The 19043-nt window shown below is 37.2% G+C and overlaps 1 protein-coding gene across 2 annotated transcripts in view; it reads right to left on the reverse strand.

Annotated features, from left to right (window-relative positions):
• Nucleotides 1-19043, reverse strand: part of PDE3A (phosphodiesterase 3A) — a 313203-nt gene that overhangs the window by 29794 nt on the left and 264366 nt on the right. For both annotated transcript variants that reach the window (XM_072798776.1, XM_072798777.1), the window contains exons 6-9: nt 9131-9350; nt 5486-5571; nt 1964-2118; nt 223-360 (exon numbers count right to left, since the gene is read on the reverse strand). In XM_072798776.1, coding sequence (XP_072654877.1) covers nt 223-360; nt 1964-2118; nt 5486-5571; nt 9131-9350 — 599 coding nt within the window. The remainder of the gene's footprint in view (nt 1-222; nt 361-1963; nt 2119-5485; nt 5572-9130; nt 9351-19043) is intronic.

The following is a 19043-nucleotide window of genomic DNA, read 5'->3' on the forward strand; positions in this document are numbered from 1 at the left end:
CTTAAAAACTACATATTTTAATTGCATAATAACGGTATTCCACTCACTTGAAGTTCCAATTCCTTTTGTTAATCCACCACTAAGGAATCTACAGAATGTTGGGTACTAAAATTTCCTTTCTCCATCCAATATCCACCACCAGTGTCAAGCATGAACAGAGCTTTAACTGACCAAGGAATTTTTTTCTACATTTAACGTCATATGTATGAATGCATTTCTTACCTGACTTAGAATACGGCCACATTTTCTTCCTATTTTTTCCACCAAATCAAAAATTGGAAAATTCCAAGTATTTAACTGCTCCATAATTGAGTCCAAGTTATCCATGACAAGAGGTTCAGGAGCAAGAATTGGCTTGTCCTAGAAATGAAGATGAAAATATTTTAAGAACATACAGTTTTTCTACAAAGCAATTTGTGCTTTGGTAAGCCCAATTCAACAGCTGAGTTTACAAAAACAAATGACTTAAAACCTCAGGGTAAATGAGAGATTTAAAAAAAAAAAATCAAGACGAACAAGACATTGATCCCAAAGTAAGGCGAAAATGTCCTAATGGTGCTTCATATGATGAATTTAACTTATTAAGTGCCTGCCTATTGTTGGTTCATATATGCTACAGAAAAAAAATACATGTTTCTTTCATAGGTTAATATAACTGCTTTTCGCGTACTGTGGGGTTCTTAAAGGTTCAAGAACTTAAGGATATTCTGAAATCGTATGTAAATTTATCTCTTTATATGTTTATGTAAAGTTTTCTGGGAGAGCTCCTGGCTTATACTGGACTCTCAAAAGAAACCCATGAGTGGGGAGGAGTTAATCACTCCCTACTCAGCCAAATTTATATTATTGCCTCAAAATCAGCATTAATCCTGTGGGATGATAATTGCCACATTTTTCATAGATTTTAATTTTGAAACTCATGTGAGGGATCCCTGGGTGGCGCAGTGGTTTGGCGCCTGCCTTTGGCCCAGGGCGCGATCCTGGAGTCCCAGGATCGAATCCCACATCGGGCTCCCGGTGCATGGAGCCTGCTTCTCCCTCTGCCTGTGTCTCTGCCTCTCTCTCTCTCTCTCTCTGTGTGACTATCATAAATAAATAAAAAAAATTTAAAAAAAAAAAAAAAAAAAAAAAAAAAGAAACTCATGTGATATATGGCTTCCAAAGAAACATGTGCCATATTAACATAAAGACATTTTATAATTGGTTCCAAAGAGGACATTCTTAAGAATACATTTACCAAAAAATAAATTAAATAAAATAAATAAAGATAATGAGGATTAGAAACCTACCAATTACTTTATCTGGTAATCTCTTTGAAAGTATAAGTGGTAAATCAGATAAGAGAAAAATGATAATAGCAGCAATTGATAATTACACGACAGCCAACTATTTTCTATTTGCTACCTCCCTGAAATTAACCTGATTCAAATATACACTTTTATTCTCTTTAAATGGATCTCTATAAACACACAAAGTAAGCTCTCATTAAAGGATATTTTAATGGATACTAAGTGTCAGTATAAACCTAGTTTAATATAATAAGAAAATAAATATTGGCACATTTTCTAAATGAACGAGGTGGTAGGAAAAAAAACCCAGCAGAAGCCCTAAGACAACTAACATATTTCACTTTTATTGATTAATATTTATAAAATATTGCTTCACTGGATGAAATATTCTTTTCCTATGCATACTTACACTTTTAGATTCTAGGATTAAGAAATATCTGTAATCACTTGTGGTGATGAATACTTGTGCTTTTAATCATTAAATAAGAGAATTGTGAAGAGATCAATAAAATCTGGATAAGGAAAAATTATACTGGTACATATGGGTATGGGTATAAGGCATGTGTGACCCAAAAGAGATACATCTGTAAATCTAATGATTCAGGGATCGATTTTTTTTAAGTCAAGTTAAAAATTTCTGAAGTAAATAAATGAGGAAAGTGATATGGCGCTACCAGGAATATCATGGTCTCAGGCGTGTATGTTCCACAAGTGGAAGCTTTCCGTAGAGGCTCTCTCAGGCACTCTGTCTCATCTTCATTCTGTACAATATCACTGCTATCACTGTTGTTATTGGTTTCATAATCAGAGGTAACTTGAGTAGTGTCATCTGCAATTGAAAGAGAACAGCTTATTATGAAACTTGCAAATGGAAGAGATGGGAGTCCCATTAGAGTGAATATTCCTAAAATGCATATGCCAAATACTGTGCTTAGGGACAGACCTACTGCTTTCATGAGCTTATACACCAAGAATGTAAGATTGTAAAGTGGGAAAAAGTAGACTTTTTTTTAATCCAATGAAGTGGACATAATTATGTTGATCAGTGATTCATATGACATTGAATAATTCCTCAGTCATAATGTTTAGTTCTGTAGTAGTTATACTTTTTAAAAATCCTGTAACTTTATGTTTCTTTTTCCTTTATGCATCCCGCAACACACGAAACCACCGAGTAGCTAATTAAAACACTAAATCTAGAATGGGCACATGGGTAGGAGAAGTGGAGTTGACACCCATGCACAAAGTGGTCTATAGGACATGGCACAATAGCACGTGCTTAAGAGCCTGGGAGATCTTATGTATCCAATCTTGATCCCTAGGAATCTGTGGTTTTCTTCCTTATCTGCCTCTTCCACCATCTCCCATTTCACTCAGCACTAAACTATGCTAACTAGATGCCCAATCGAGTACTATCAAGTGTCTGTCCAACGTGCCTCTAGGGGCAAAGACCTTAAAAGAAGCTTCTTATCATTGAATAAGTGCCTGAATGGTTTACTGAATGAGTACCATGTTCTGGATACTACGAAAAGTGTTTCATTTGTGCTAGTCCATATAAACCTGCACAAGTAATGCACATCACTGCATTACTGATATCCTCACTTGCAGAAAGGAAACTGAGGCACAGGAAGGATAAGCAAATTGTTGAAGGTACACACCAGATAAATTTTACCACATGAATTTGAACTCATGAAATCTTACCTAGTTCCTATATTCTTTACTTTTGATAAAGTCTAGGTTTTTGTTGTTGTTATTTATTTTTTATTTTTTATTTTTATTTTTATTTTTTTGCTTTTATGGTTATTGCTAAATTCCTAAGCAATCTTTGCCTTCCCCTAAGTCACAAACATATCTTCTTCTGTTTTCTTCCAGAAGCCTTTACTGTTTTAGCTTCTACATTTAGGTCTATGCTCTATCTCAGAATAATGTTTCATATGGTGTAAAGTATGGGGTGAAATTCATTTTTTCCAACCCTACTGGAATGCTCTAGTATCTTTGTTGAAAATTCAATGTAGGGCAGCCCGGGTGGCTCAGCGGTTTAGTACCTCCTTCAGCCCAGGGCTTGATCCTGGAGACCCAGAATCGAATCCCATGTCAGGCTCCTTGCATGGAGCCTGCTTCTCCCTCTGCCTGTGTCTCCACCTCTGTTTCTTTCTCTGGGTCTCTCATGAATAAATAAATAAAATCTTAAAAAAAAATGAAAGAAAATTCAGTGCAGATGTGGGTCTAATTTGGGCTTTCCATTCTATTCCATTTGATCTGTCTGCTGATCCTCAAACCTACACCACACTATCTTGATTATTATAGCTTGAGTCTTGAAGTCAGGTAACGTATTGCCCCTAACTATGTTCTCCTTTCTCAGTTGCTTTGGATATTCTTTTTTTTTTTTTTTTTTTTTTTGCTTTAGATATTCTCAGACTGTTGTATGTACTCATACATTTGCTGTCTAATTTTCTTACATTGCTAGTGAATGAATGGCTTTTGTTATGTAGCCTATTGTAACCATGTGTATCTTGTAGGACTTTTCCAAAGATCCCTCTTTCTTCAATCTTTCTCATGCAACTTGTTCTATGTAAGAATGAGACACAGTATGAAAATGTAATTGACAAGTTTCAATCCCAGAATTTGTGGAAAAAAATGAAGAACATTCAAAGGCCATGGCTCTATGTGAGACCACAAAGGTGATAAGGAAATACTTCCCATATTCTATCAAACCCAGTAGAGTCAAAGAAGATCAGGGACATGAAGAAGGGAATATTATGAGTCTTCAGAATGCTATAGTATCAGAAGTGTCCTTTTGATTTATCCTTGTGTATATCTCTTGACCTTTGTACATTGCCACAGTAACCATTCTCATAGGCAAATAATCAATATTAAGTATATATTAATAAATGCTGAAGTAGATAATTAGGAATCATTCTTACAAAGCTTTATCACCTTAAAGTTGATAGCTCAGAGAAACTAGGCTTTTTCTACCTTGTGAACTTTCAGCACTAACAAAATCAAATCCTTACAGTTGCATCAACAAAAGTAAAATACTATTATAATAATGGCAGCAAACGTGAGGTATTTACAGTGACCCAGATACTATCAGGGTTTTATGTGATTTTTTAAAAATTGAAGTATAGCTGACATACAATATTATATTAGTTTCAGGCATACAACATAGTGATTCAACATACATAGTTATGTATATTATGCAATACTTACAAGTGTAGTTAACATACAAAGTCATTACAATATTCTTGACTACATTCCCTATGCTCTACCTTCATCCCCATGACTTACTTATTTTATAACTGAAAGTCTGTACCTCTTAATTCCCTTCACTTATTTCATCCATTCCCTTCCTCTCCTCCCTTCTACAAATGCATTTTTCACAAATTTGTTTGTTTGTTTGTTTTCCTCTCCACATATCGATGAACACATAGGATATTAGTATTCCTCTGTCTGACTTATTTCACTTAGCATAATACCCTCTAGGTCTATCCATGTTATCACAACTGGCAAGATTTCATTCGTTTTTATGGCTGAGTAGTATTCTATCATGTATTAGGGGTCTTCCATATCTTGTCTAAAGTAAATCATGCTGCAGTAAACATAGAAGTGAATATCTTTCCAAATTCGTGTTTTTGATACACGTTAAGTAACTCTTACAACAATCCTGGTTGGTAGGTACTATCATTAACCCCATTTACAGATGCAGGAACTGAGGCACAGAGATTACAAATTAATAGGTAGCCAAGTAAGGATAAAACCAGGCTCCAATGCCTGTGTTCTTAACGTCTCCATAATAGTGCCTCAAGAAAAAGCATTTTTATATGCTTACAGTGATCTAAGCAGGGTCACTTCTCAGTCTGCAATGAATATCTCCAGAGAGTATCCTAAAATGGATGGCCCTTCAGTGTCCAAGATAAAATGACATTTCTATATAGTTTTATACATTAGATAAAATGTATATAAAACATATACATTTTTAAAATGAGGTATTTAAAACTATTTTGGACAGTTTTGCATAAAAACTGTACCCATGATTAACTGTTAGGTAGTAGGATTAGGGATGATTTTGCTTTTCTTCACTGTCTTTTTAAAATTGTCATCTAAAAAATCAGAAACACGTTACCTTTCTGATCAGAGGGGGGGAAAAAGGTAAAGTGATTTCCATTTTGAGGAACAGAATCCAAACAAAGAATTACCTGTTCTGCTTGGTGTCCGACTGGCTGAACTGCTTCCCTCCAGGGGCCCATCGGCAGGATTCCCTTGGGGACATGGTCTGCCACAGCTGAGAAATATTGGAACAGCTGTAAGTATATTCTCTCTTTTCAAAAAATCACAGGCATACACCATCTATATACACATGAAGATAGATAATAATCAAACATTTCTACCTTCCACTTATTTGTAAAATTCATTTTGCTTTATTCACGGATGCTGATATACTGTTTTCTTTTTAGTGAGAGCATGATCAACATAAAGGGTCAGAAGCTTCTCTCTCAACTCTCATCTTCTTCCACAGTCCAGACCACATTTGAAATTACTGGCAAAATTTTGTTACATTATTTAGAGAATCATGGGATTATCTGCTACCTGCTTACAGAAGTGATTTTGAAAGTGCTGATGCATACTTAGTCAGAAATATCTTCCCCAGGGACACCTGGGTGGCTCAGTGGTTGAGTGTCTGCCTTCCACTCAGGTCATGATCCTGGGTCTGGGAATCCAGTCCCGATTCAGGCTCCCCAGAGGGAGCCTTCTTCTCTCTCTATGTCCCTGCCTCTCTCTGTGTGTCTCTTATGAATAAATAAATAAAATCTTAAAAAAAAAATCTTTCCCAATGCATTCCCTTTGTACTTGCCTAAAAACTTCATTATTAGATTTATTTCTATGGGTGAAGACATTTTTTTTTTCCCAAAGAGCCCATTAGGATTGCATATGTGAAAAGAGAATGGCAATATATTATTTTTTTGCCACAAAATAAAAATTAATTCCTTTTTTTAAGGCTGATCAGTCGCCTGCTAACACCCAAAGGAAATGAACAAAAGTAGAGGCACGTTTTGATGGAGAGTGAATAGAAAATTGCACAGAATGAGAAAAACAGGCCAAGAGGTGATACTCTGAGTAATCTAGAAAAATGAAGGTACTGGAGAGTCCTGGCTGGCTCTTTAACAGAGGGCATTGGAGGATGTAGGATACTTTTGTTTTCTCAACAGTTTTGAATGCTTTATAAATTAAAAAGCAACCCCACAAATGGCCTGGCAAGTTTCTTCTCTCACTTATCTTGTTCAGAAACTCCAGGGTTAGATTTTAATTCTGCCTTTTGCTTCTGGTTTCTTTTCTTCTGCCTAATATTACAAACGGTCTCAGAGGGTTTTTGTTTGTTATTTAACCACAGACTACTCACTCTAAAAGGAGAAGAAATGAGATGGTTTATAATTTAATATATAAAAATCTCATCACTTTCTTTTTCCTGAATTGTGGCTTATATATATGTTGTAACGATAAGCATTTTCCAGTTATAGAATATTTTCATCCTAAGTAAATTTATTCTCAAGGCTTAAACGTAAGTGGAGAAACATCACATGCAAAATAGTTCTGAGATCCCATCACTTTGATTTAGGGAATCAAAAGAAAATGACAGGACCAAAGGAAAAAGAAAGCAGATGTAAATGATGGGCTTACATTCTTGGGTGACACTTGGTAGATGGAGGGTTTATTAGTTTTAAGAATTTTCATTGCAAGATAATACTTAAAAGGAACACTTAAATTAGTAGTTCAAATATACTACCTCGTATGCCAAAAAAACAGCTTGTTGCATAGACATTACAGCAGCCAAAAGACTGGGATTCAACGCCAAACCCTTCGAGTTCAGCAGGGGAAACCACAATAATTAGTCGTGTGTTTCTGGAGCTCTCTGTGCCTACATGGGTGGCTGCCTTGAAGGCAATAATAGAACATGGTTTGAATTACAGATTTATAAAGCCCAAACAAATAAAAGACACACTACTGGATTTATAAACATTACTGAACAAGTAGGCAGTGAAATTCTCTTGTTTTTCTCCCAAAACCTCTTTTATAAAAAAATCCCATTACATTCTTCCTGCTAAGACTACAAAAAATAGACCGTGAGGAGAAAAGCTATGTGAGTGGTAGTTCTTTTTGGAACATCTCTGCTTTCTTTAGGCAACTTATTTCCCACAAGTTTGGAGCCCACAGTGGGAGAGTCTCCCTAGAAATGCTGGAAGCAAATGTCCTTGATGTCAATGACTCCACTGAGCTTCAATTTGGCTCAGGATGCATACCACAAAAACATGTTTCCTAAGGACATTCTACCACACGCGAGCTTCCATGGGCAATTACTGTCTGTGTTAACCTAAAGAAATTGGTTCTGTGGTCAGATAAATTCACAAAATGCCACCCGAGACAATAATCAAGAGGTTTTCTTTTTGCAGGACTTCTCAGAGCTTTTAGTAAAGTGATGTGTGTTGTGAATCACCGAGGAAACCTACGACAAGTGTTCATCGCAGATATGCTTTTTGTGTGTGATGAGGGGAAAGATGGGCTTAATATCCTAGAAATGATTTTGTTAAAAAAGCTTTCATAGAGAGGGAAAAAGAAGAACTTTGGGATGGTAAAATAACTTTTTACTCTGGCCCTGGACAAATAGACTAACTAAAGTGATTTTCCCTTTAGAAATATTTGTGAGGAGAAGAGAAGTAAAATTAAGATTAGAAAAAGAAATAGCATTCATTTAGTTTATGACGAAATGATCTAAAAATAAAATCTGTGAAGCTTAAACTGACTATAATGATCAAATTTAAGTCTGTGAACCAACAGGTGATATTAGACGACCAGTATATAACTCATTTACTCAAATGGTTATCTTTATTAACCTTAGAAAAGAAACAGCATTTTGCTCAAAGTACTCTCATGAATACATTTAGCTAAAAAACACTTAACTCTCCTAGTTAAAAGAATACTATCATGCTTTAAAATCAATTCTTCAAGAATTGATTGAAGCTATTATTAGAATTGATGAAGCTATTATTAAAATTGATGAAGCTATTATTAGAGAACAACAATATGGTAATCAGTAAGAGGAGGTATTTCCTTCTTCACGGTAATATTGGCAAAATAACTACTCTTGCCACGCGAGGCCTTTTTTCTTATCCACTGTAAAAAGACTCATGTCCAATTTCTATTTAAAAATGATAGAGCAGTACAAGCCAATTGCTTAATTGCATTCAGGCATCCATTTGAATCTAACCGTAATATGACATGTGTTATTTAAGCATTTTATTTTATTTATTTATTTAGTTTATTTTAAACTTTTTATTTTAAAGTAATCTCTGCCCCCAATGTGTGGATCGAACACTCAACCCCCAAAATCCAGAGTCACACGCTCTTCTGACTGAAGCAGCCAGGGACCCCTATTATACATTCGTAAACAGGGACTGCAAACTTAAAATACCCTTAAAATTGATATAAGATCCTTCCTGAATATCAAGTAAAAATTATTCCAATATAATATATTTAAATTACTTGATATGATTTTTTAATTATGTGCTTTATGCATTCTCCACTAGTAAGCAGAGGATATATACAACTACTTATTTTATATCATCTCCAAAGATTAGCTGTATGGACTCTAAGCTTTCTATTAACAGGAAACCATGAAAAAATAATTTCTATTCAACACAAATCACATTATCCTATACTTACTTTCCTGTCAGTTTCTTTGGCAAACCTACACAGAGCTATGTGGACTGGTAGTGAGTGTTCCAAAGAGGAATACTAATATTAGTTTTTGGACAAGTGAAACTCAGTTAACAATCTAAAATCCTTACCTGCTACATATAACAGGTGGAGGGAGGATCTGAGGCGATAGGTCAGGGGCACTCTGAGTATAAGTTAATGCCCTGTGAGAACCCAGGCTTTGTTTGGCAGTAGTGTTGGCAGATTCTGGAAACCGCACTGCAGAAATTTTGCTGACTGGGCTGCTGGCAGGAGTCCCTTGGGGAGGTGAGGAACAGGGCGATGAAAGAGGTGAAATTTTAGCTAGGGCACCTAGAAAGAAAAAGAGTTATTAAATCACTAAATCAGTTTTTGTTTTTGAAATTAAAAACTGTAACTCCTAAACCTCACCTTGGACCCCCTATCGCTCCATCAGGACCATGTGAGCACTCAGGCCATGGAGCTGGCCCTCTCTGCCACCATCTGGAGACAAGGTATACAAGTGGGGTGTCTCCACGGCATGAAAGGCGAAGAATGAATCATCATAAAAAAAAAATCAGTGGCAATGTTGGCAAATGCTGTTAAAGCCTTGGTGTCCTGGAGTAACTTCAGGACAGAAGGATATTATTTTCTCCTCCCATTTTTGTTTCTTCTTGTCATTTTGACATAATGATAATAATTAAAGTTTCCTCATGTGTTTGCCTTCTCCTGGCTTGTGAAATTTTTAGCAGTAACAGGATCTGCTATTGTTTTAAACATTAACTTATCTGGAGCAGAGTTTGGCAGGTATCCGATGCTTAAAACGAATAAATAAAGAAGATAGATTTTTTTGAGAGGCAATTAACTTTATTAAACATCAACATTTTTGGTAAAACTACCTTATTTGTGTGAAAAAGGACTCTTATTAGAGTAATTTCTGAAGAAAACATTTAAAAATGTAGTACGATCCATTTCAGATTAAACAATAGGCCTAATGCCTAAATTTTAAAAGTGCTGGTATCTGTGCCAAATTGTGTTTACTCTTGATTGTGAAAATTTTACAGCAACCTGGCTAGGATTTCAAAGTGCTGATACTTGAGTACAAGGAAGAGATATTTTCAAGTTCTACCCTCCCAAACAGAGAAGGCAGCCCACACTTAAAACCAAAGAGAGAACTATCTTCTGATTGGCCATCTGCTTACTGTTTTTTCAGTACTTTGTGGCTGAACAACCTACTGCAAGGCAGATTAAATGAAATCATTAGTTGTTTTCTATTTCTTACTACTTGGGGGAAATGTATGACCATCAGCTCTCACATCACCGGATAATATGTGCGGGGAACTGGCAGCTGGCTTAGTTTGTTTCCAATGTCCGTTCTCTCAGAAGTTTTATTTGTTACATCCAAAGATTTTCTGGTCCACTGAAAGGAATATTAAGCCTGCTGAAGGGCTTTTGTAATTTTTACATTTATTGCTGTCACATTATTATTATTATTATTATTTTTTTTTTGGTTTGTTGTACCAGATGAGAAATCCTGCTCTTACTTTGATAGGTGTGGTGGCTGGCAGCCCCTCCTATTCCTTTTCTCATTATTTGTATTATTGACTCCTGATCAAAAGATCAATCCCTTGCCATCATAGGCTAATGAAACCACTCAGACTTAGAGAGGTAAAATAACTTTCCCAGGGTCATAGTGCTAAGAAGTAGGAGAATATGGAGCGAGCCCAGCTGTTTTCAGTGAAGTGTGGTGTTAGCCCATATATCTATCAGAGGCTGTCCAAGGGGGAAGAAAAATCCATGATCTGGTAGGCAGAATTTGCACTACACTTTCCAATGACACAACTAAAGGTTTTTTATTTTGATTTCTCTTTCTATTGAAAAGATTTAGCTATTTTTTCAAAAATATTGGCAAACCTGCACTGTACGTAATTTCCTAACCCAAAAAAACAAAACAAAACAAAATCCCACTAAATTCTTAACTCAGAGTTCCTCCAATGAATCTATCATCATGTGTAATGAGGTGGGTTACAGGTGACCTATGAAGTACTAACAATTATAATTTTTTGAATAAATATTTTATTTGGAAGCTTCAGAATAAAGTTAATCCTTAATATTATTTCTAATATTTTTTTTAATTTTTTATTTATTTATGATAGTCACAGAGAGAGAGAGAGAGAGAGAGAGAGAGAGAGAGAGAGAGCAGAGACACAGGCAGAGGGAGAAGCAGGCTCCATGCACTGGGAGCCCAACGTGGGATTCAATCCCGGGTCTCCAGGATCGCGCCCTAGGCCAAAGGCAGGGGCTAAACCGCTGCGCCACCCAGGGATCCCTATTTCTAATATTTTATATTAGATTTCATCATAATTTTATAAAATGAAGAAAATAAAATTTCCACGAAGCTCTAAATCCTTTCTCATTTCTCCACTACTGTGTAGCATTATTGTATTCACACATATTATTTCACATTTATACACCATACCATCATATGCTCCGACATGAAAAGGACGGAAAGGACTAGTTTAATTTGGACTATTTGTTAGATTATGGCCAACTGAGTCTTTAGATAATCTTAGAAAAGCAGTGTAAGCATTAAGGAGCTGGTTGGGGGTGTGACGTATAAAAGTATCTGTACAGAGTAATGACCTGTTTGTTCAACAAATATTGCATGCCTTCTTCCAGAGACTAAGGATGCCATAGTGAGTAACAATGACAACAAATTCCCTGCTGTCATGGAGCTTCTACCCTTTTCGAGGAGTCAGAAACTTAAAAAAGAGGTGGAAGAGGGGGAAAAGGAAGAGAAAAGAAGGAGAAGGAAGGACAAAAAGAAAAGAAACTCAGGTAGTCATAAGTGATACAAAGAAAAATAATGCCAAGAATATAAAACAGAGAACAGAAATGCTCTACCAGTAAAATTTCAACAGAAATGTGGTGAAATAAGGAAGACATTTAGACAAGCATTTGGGGGGAGTATGTTCCAGAAAGAAAAACCTACCTGGGGGTTTCAGAAGGTCAGTCCGGAGGTCAATGTGGGTGCAGGTTAGCAAAGGGGAAAGAGAGGAGCAGGGAAGGTGGCCAGAAAAGCAGCTGGTCAAGGCTGGAGAGGGCTGATAGGCCAACACAAGATTTTAATTGTTGTTTATTTTGAAAGAAATAGAGACTTCTGATAGGCATTGCTTTAGGCAATGCTTTAATTATTTTGATAGCTAATTGTGAATTTTTGAAAGTTTTCTACCACTTTTTTATAGATTAAGGCCTATGGGAACAGTGCCCATTTCTGTCTTAACACAACATATTTTCTAAAGGCAATTTATGAGAGGAATGATTTTTGTTGTTGTTGTTGCTAATTCTTCATAGCTGCCAGCTGATATTCTCAGAAAAATGCAATTCACTCCTAAATACAAATTTAAAAATCCCCTCAATGATTAGAGTTCTTGGGACACATGGATTAACTAAATTTAAACAAATAGCAGACCTTAAGACTCCAAACACACTGCCTGGGATGAAATTTAAGATAAACCTTGTAACAGAGAAAAAGCACTTTGCTTCTGTAGTGCTGTTAGTCTACAGCACATCTAACAAGCAAGAGTCTTGGCAACAGCCATGAAAAGAGGGATATTTGCTCACAGTCACCAAGATGGCAACATAGGATGTGCCTGACTTAGCTCGCCCTCACAAGAACAACCAACAACTACTGAAGAACAAGACACCACTGAGACAGTCCTGGAACACGGGGAGTAAGAGAAGAGACTACAAGTTGACAACATTGAGACACCCGCAGCCAGCATGACCCTGTATGGAGAAGTTTTCCCCAAGCCTCTGGCTTCTCTAGCAGGAAAAGAGAACCCAAGAGGATAGCCAGCACCACGCCTGCCCCCAACCCCAGAACTGTGGGTTGCTTTGTAGGAGGCCCTCTTCTGACCAGCACCATGGGGACTGCAGGGGGATCTGTGAGGCTTAACTACTGGGAATCTGACTAGGATGGATAAAGAGGTAGGGGTTTGCAACAAACAGGATATGATCTTGGCAGACCAGGTTCATACCTGCAATGTCTAAATAGCAATCTCAACCAGCAGTTTTGCTCATCTGTAGAACCAAGCTGAGGTCACACACTCATCAGTGAGCTTGGTGGGTACAGGTCTGCCTGATTTAGGTTCTTATGAAAGGAGTTCTGTCAGCCTTAAAGCCAAGGATGCCCAGACCCAGGTAAGGGGGGTAAATCATAGCCTCACCCACTGTGGAGGGCAGCCCGGGTGGCTCAGCAGTTTAGCGCCGACTTTGGCCCAGGTCGTGATCCTGGAGACCCAGTATCAGTCCCACATCAAGGTCCCTGCATAGAGCCTGCTTCTCTCTCTGCCTGTGTCTCTGCCTCTGTGTGTGTGTGTGTGTCTCTCATGCCCCATCTGACTAAGAGGATTGGTGACAATTCCCAGAAGCAGTGAGGTCCAATGGCACTTGAGCCAAGAGGTAGGAGGACAGTGTGGAACACCCCCAGAACAAAGCCAGTACTGGGTGTGGAGTGTCCCCATGCTATGCACAGGCAGGGGGATTCATTCACACCTAAGGCTTAGGGTAGCTCCCAGCCCCTCTCAACCCGAAAGGATGTTTGGGAAACTCAAAGTAGCTGGAGTGACCCCTCCCTCTCTGGTCCAGGCAAGGAGCTGAGGCATAGCCCGACCCACAGTAGAGTATCTTTTAGCACCAACTGACCAACCCCTGGAAGCTGTCTAGCTGTCCAGTGCTGCTGGTCTAGCAGCACTGGAGCTGAAAGATGGGCAGGCACACCTGTCAGCTTCCAGAACAAAGGCAGTGGTCCCATTTGGTCAGGGAACTTGGGAGTGCGGGACAGCTTGAGTTAAGACAACAAACCTCGAGCTTTGTTGGCTTTAGAGCTGCTTCTCTTGCCGTGCCCAGGCAGGGAATCTAGTTTGGAGCCCTCCTCATTACTGAATACAACCTATAGCCTATCTGAGCAGGGAACCTAACTAGAGCATCTGGGTAGCTGCAGAACCCATCAATAGCCTTACATATAGTGGCACTTGAACATAGAGCACAGCCTATGGGTTTCCTCATTGTCAGAACAAAACTGAATGGCCTCACAGAACCAGAGAATTCAATGCACACTCTAGCCTGACTCAGGTCCCCAAGCAACAAGTTGTACAATCTTGGGTCCCTGCCAGGGCAGGGAAGCTAATTCATAACCCTGCTATTACTGAATATAGTACCAGTCCTGGCCACCTATCTAGTAAGCTTGATCAGAGAATCAAGGCACTATGGAGCCCATACTACAGCCTCACTTGGGTAGGGAACCAAGCCAACAGTTCTCAGTCAGTGGCACATCCCCTCATTCCCATCCTCAGAGCTTGAACATTTGCCTCTACCAAAAAAAATAGACCACAACAGCAGGCCCTACCTGCCTAAGGACACTACCAGGAGGCAACCCAGAAACATACTGAGTTGACTGGTGAATAACTATCTCTGCAAAGCAAACCTGCAAAATCTGGAAAAGAAGCTTGATTACTCAAATTTGTAGATACCAAATAAATTATCAAAGATCACAAAAATTTAGGTAAAAATGACATCACTAAGAGGAACAACAGATCTACAGAATAAGCAGAAAGCAATTAACAAAATGGCAATAGTAAGTCCCTACCTATCAACAAATACTTTAAATGTAAACAGATTAAACTCTCCAGTTAAAAGACACAGAATGGATGAATGGATAAAAAAACAAGGTCCAGGGATCCCTGGGTGGCGCAGCGGTTTGGCGCCTGCCTTTGGCCTAGGGCGCGATCCTGGAGACCCAGGATCGATTCCCACATCGGGCTCCCGGTGCATGGAGCCTGCTTCTCCCTCTGCCTGTGTCTCTGCCTCTCTTTCTCTCTCTGTGACTATCATAAATAAATAAAAATAATAAAAAAAGGTCCAACAAAATGCCTCCTTAAAAAGACTCACGTTAGCCTTGAAGACACAGTAGGCTAAGAGGGAAGGAAAAAACAATTCATGAAAATGTTAACCCATAAAAAATAGGAGTAGCAATATTTTATCAGAAAAAAATAGGCTTTAAACTAAAAACAATAAAAAGAACAAAGAATATTATCTATTATGAGAAAAGGGTCATTACAATAAAAAGATACAGCAATTATAAATATTTACGAACCCAACATTGGAGCACCTAAATACATAAAGCAAAAGCTAACAGAACAATAAGAAGAAATAAACAGTAATACAGTAATAGCTGGGAACTTTAATGCCCTATTTTCCACAACAGATTATCCAGAGAGAGAATCAACAAGGAAACAGCAAATTTGTACAACACGATAGTAGATTAAATGGACCCAGCAAACATATATAGAATATTCTACCCAACAGCAGCAGAATACACAATCTTCTCAAGCACACATAGAACTTTCTAGAATATACCACACATTAGGCCACAAAACAAGTCTTAGCAAATCCAAGACGACTGAAATCATACCAAGTATCTTCTCTGACCCCAATGGCATGAACCTACAAATCAATAACAAGAGGGAAACTGGAAAATTCACAACACAGGGAAATTAAACAGTACCTTCCTGAACAATCAGTGGATCAAAGAAGAAATGAAAAAGAAAATAAAAAAGTTTCTTTAGACAAATGGAAACACAACATAGAGAAATTGTGGGATACGGCAAAAGCAGTTCTGAGGGGGAAGTTCATAGCACAAATGCCTACATTAAGAAAGAAAGATCCCAAATAAACAAGTTAAATCTACATCTTAGGAACTAGATAAAGAACAAACTGAACTCAAAATTAGCAGAATAAAGGAACTAACAAAGAGCAGAAACAAAGAAAAAGAAAACCATAGGAGAAAATTAATCAAACTAAGAGTTGGTTCTCTGAAAAGACAAACAAAATTGACAAACTCTTAGGTACACCAACCAAAGGAAAAAGAGAAAGGACCCAAATCAATAAAATTTAATTTCATTTATATTCCATTCCCTGCAGGGAGCCTGCTTCTCCCTCTGCCTGTGTCTCTGCCTCTCTCCCTCTATGTGTCTCTCATGAATAAATAAAATATTTAAAACAAACAAACAAACAACACAAACAAAAAAAACTTATATAGTGATGTATGTCCATTATCCCTCAGTAAAATGGGGAACAGGTGGGGAACAGGGATATTTTTATACTGTAGGTGAGAAGAAAAAGGTATAAGCATATAAATTCCTTTTTTTCCCCACACCAAACTACTATTTTATACAGTGTATATTATTTTAAAGTTTTGTAAAACAGAAAGGTTAGAAAAATAGGTACATATTTTTAGTCTTCAAATGGAAAGATAGATACAAGTGCTGAAAACAACCAAATACTCTTTATTTCTAGAAAGGATACACTTTCTAAATAAAATTATCTCAGATGCAGGAAAAAGATATTCCAAGGAAATGGGAGAAATGCCCTTTTTTGCAAGTCTTCAAGAACAAATTATATTCTAGGTTGTTTTAAATGCAATCATGTATAAAGCTAGAAGGATTAACTTTATGAGCTTTGGAGTCATTGAATTTCATGTTGCACATTCACATATTTACACATGCACACATGTGGTAGGGGAAAGACTCAGATAAATATGCATTCTCTCAATTTTATTTATAACTTTATATTTGAGTAATTTTAAGAGACCCCAGGAGAAAGACATAGCTTATAAAATATAAGTCTTTGAATGACTCAAATTGCCCTAATATAAAATACTAAAAATTGAAGCATTTAAAAACAAAAAGTTTAAATGTAACTTTAGAATTCTAAAATACCAACTCCTTTGAATAATTAAGTCTTTAATCCCTTGTTTCTGAGAGCATGAGAAAATGTATCAAGATACTAGGAACTTTAGGGACGCCTGGGTGGCTCAGTGGTTGAGCATCTGCCTTTGGCTCAGGGCATGATCCTGGAATTCCAGGATCCTGTCCCACATTGCGCTCTGTAAAGGGAGCCTGCTTCTCCCTCTGCCTGTGTCTCTGCCTCTCTGTGTGTGTTTCATGAATAAATAAATAAAATCTTAAAAAAAAAAAAGATACTAGGAACTCTGGACAATTAAAGGGAGATAAACACTACTGGAGGAAAATTATTTAAGTGACTTCATTTGTTTTGTTCTGTAAAACTCTCAGTTTAATTTTAATTGAACAAGAACAAATAATTGAACAAGAACCAGCATGTCTAATAAATGCATGTCTCTTTTCCAAGCCCTCAGTAAAATGGACAGCCCTAAAATTTTCCAAAACAAGAAATGTACCTACATTTGCAAAAGGACACAAACAAAACACCCTCACACACAACAGTGCCATAATTAATGTTCTCTTTCATTTCAAACTTTCTGTAGTAAAAACTCAGTCTAACTTATAGGTGTACAGAGATTTGTAATCACTGTAAGAGGATTATAAGAATCTTATAAAGATTAAGATTCTGGAGAGGGTTTACTGCAAGTGAATTAAGTATAAACTGGAGGAACTTTAAAAGCAGAATAACAAAGGCAGCTCTGCATTGTCAGTGACTCATAATAAAAAAGAAAGACTAAAAACATAAATTATATTTAAATATCCTGTTTTTATGCTTTAATCAAAGGGCTCACATGATTTTATTCATTTATTTTATATTAGCAGTTGCATAAAAATTGCTTTTGTTTCAACTATTGAAATTAATGCTGAGTTAAAGTATACACTGTATTACTTGTGCAAAGAATAGATTCCATGAGGTCTCGCTGGAAACAGGCCATCTACCTTTCAGTGTTTATTCTCTATGCTTGTATCCCTCTACCCCTTTGCCTATTGCTTCTTCCTTTCCTCCCATTCCCTTCACACTTTATTTAGGTTCCTTATACTTTTTGCCACATAAAAGGGCTTTTCCAGGCCCCCTTCCATATAGGCATCACAGTCAACTACATCAAGCACAGTGCGCCTACTTAGCCCCATCAACACCAACATGCCATCAATGCAGGAAAACAAAGGTTTCAAAACAGAAAAGCCCAGCTGATCAGGGAAACCTGTACCTGAATTTCAGCTCTCTGATTCTTGATGGACTATTATCCTTTTTGGCAGATTTTCAGGGGTTTGTTTAGTTGAATTCAGCATAAATAGTACATAGGTTACTTTATAAACATCTAGCTCTGCTGTGACAACAATCTTAATACATCACAAAGCAAAATGCTCACCAAAGTAATCACGACAGGGCTACCCTATGTACTTTATGGCAAGAATGGAGTGAGGCTCTCACATGCCTGTTCTTATTTCTATCATCTGCCTTTGGGGTATGTTACACAGATAAATTTCTTTTCTCTTAGAGTTCATTCCTTCTTTTTGGCTACATTTGTATGAATTGAATAATAGGACACAAGAAAATGAGGCTGCTCTTCATGTCTGTTCCATCATTTGCTCTCTTATTTCCAGGGAATGCACTAACTATAATTTTCAGGTTCTTCTTTTTTAATTGACATATAATTGACATATAACCTTATTTCCAGGTGGAAGAATTCATTATTTGTTCACCAATTTTAGTATATGTGCTGTCAAGATGTGAATGATTTCCAGCTTCTTGACTTTATCATGCTGGTTATTTTAGTAATTTTAATTTTCTTACCTAAATAAAGAAACTGAGAGACACAAAATCAAATCCTTCCATTATCATGTACTTGGCCAAGGACAGGACCAAAAAAAAAAATCCCTCATTTTAAATTACTTCTATTTGTTGTCTTCAATTTTTTTCTAGTATAAAGTCATTAGAACAAAAGAAAGGATTCAGGGCTAATTGTGTGAGCTTGGGCAAGTTACTTAAACATTTCTGTGCCTCGGTTTCCTTAACTGAGTCCTTTTCCCAAGCTACACCAGAACATAGAATATTTAATTCATATTTCATCACTTGAGTTGCATATTATTATTATTGTCTGATATTTTAATTCTGTCCTTAAAAAAAAATAACAGGCCACCTGGATGGCTGGGTTGGTTAAGCGTCCAACTCTTGATTTTGGCTCAGGTCATGATCCCAGGGTGATGAGATCAAGTCCCATGTTGGGGTCCACCATGCTGG

This window comes from Canis lupus, chromosome 25 (genome assembly GCF_048164855.1).
Source record: "Canis lupus baileyi chromosome 25, mCanLup2.hap1, whole genome shotgun sequence".
Classification (NCBI taxonomy): domain Eukaryota; kingdom Metazoa; phylum Chordata; class Mammalia; order Carnivora; family Canidae; genus Canis; species Canis lupus.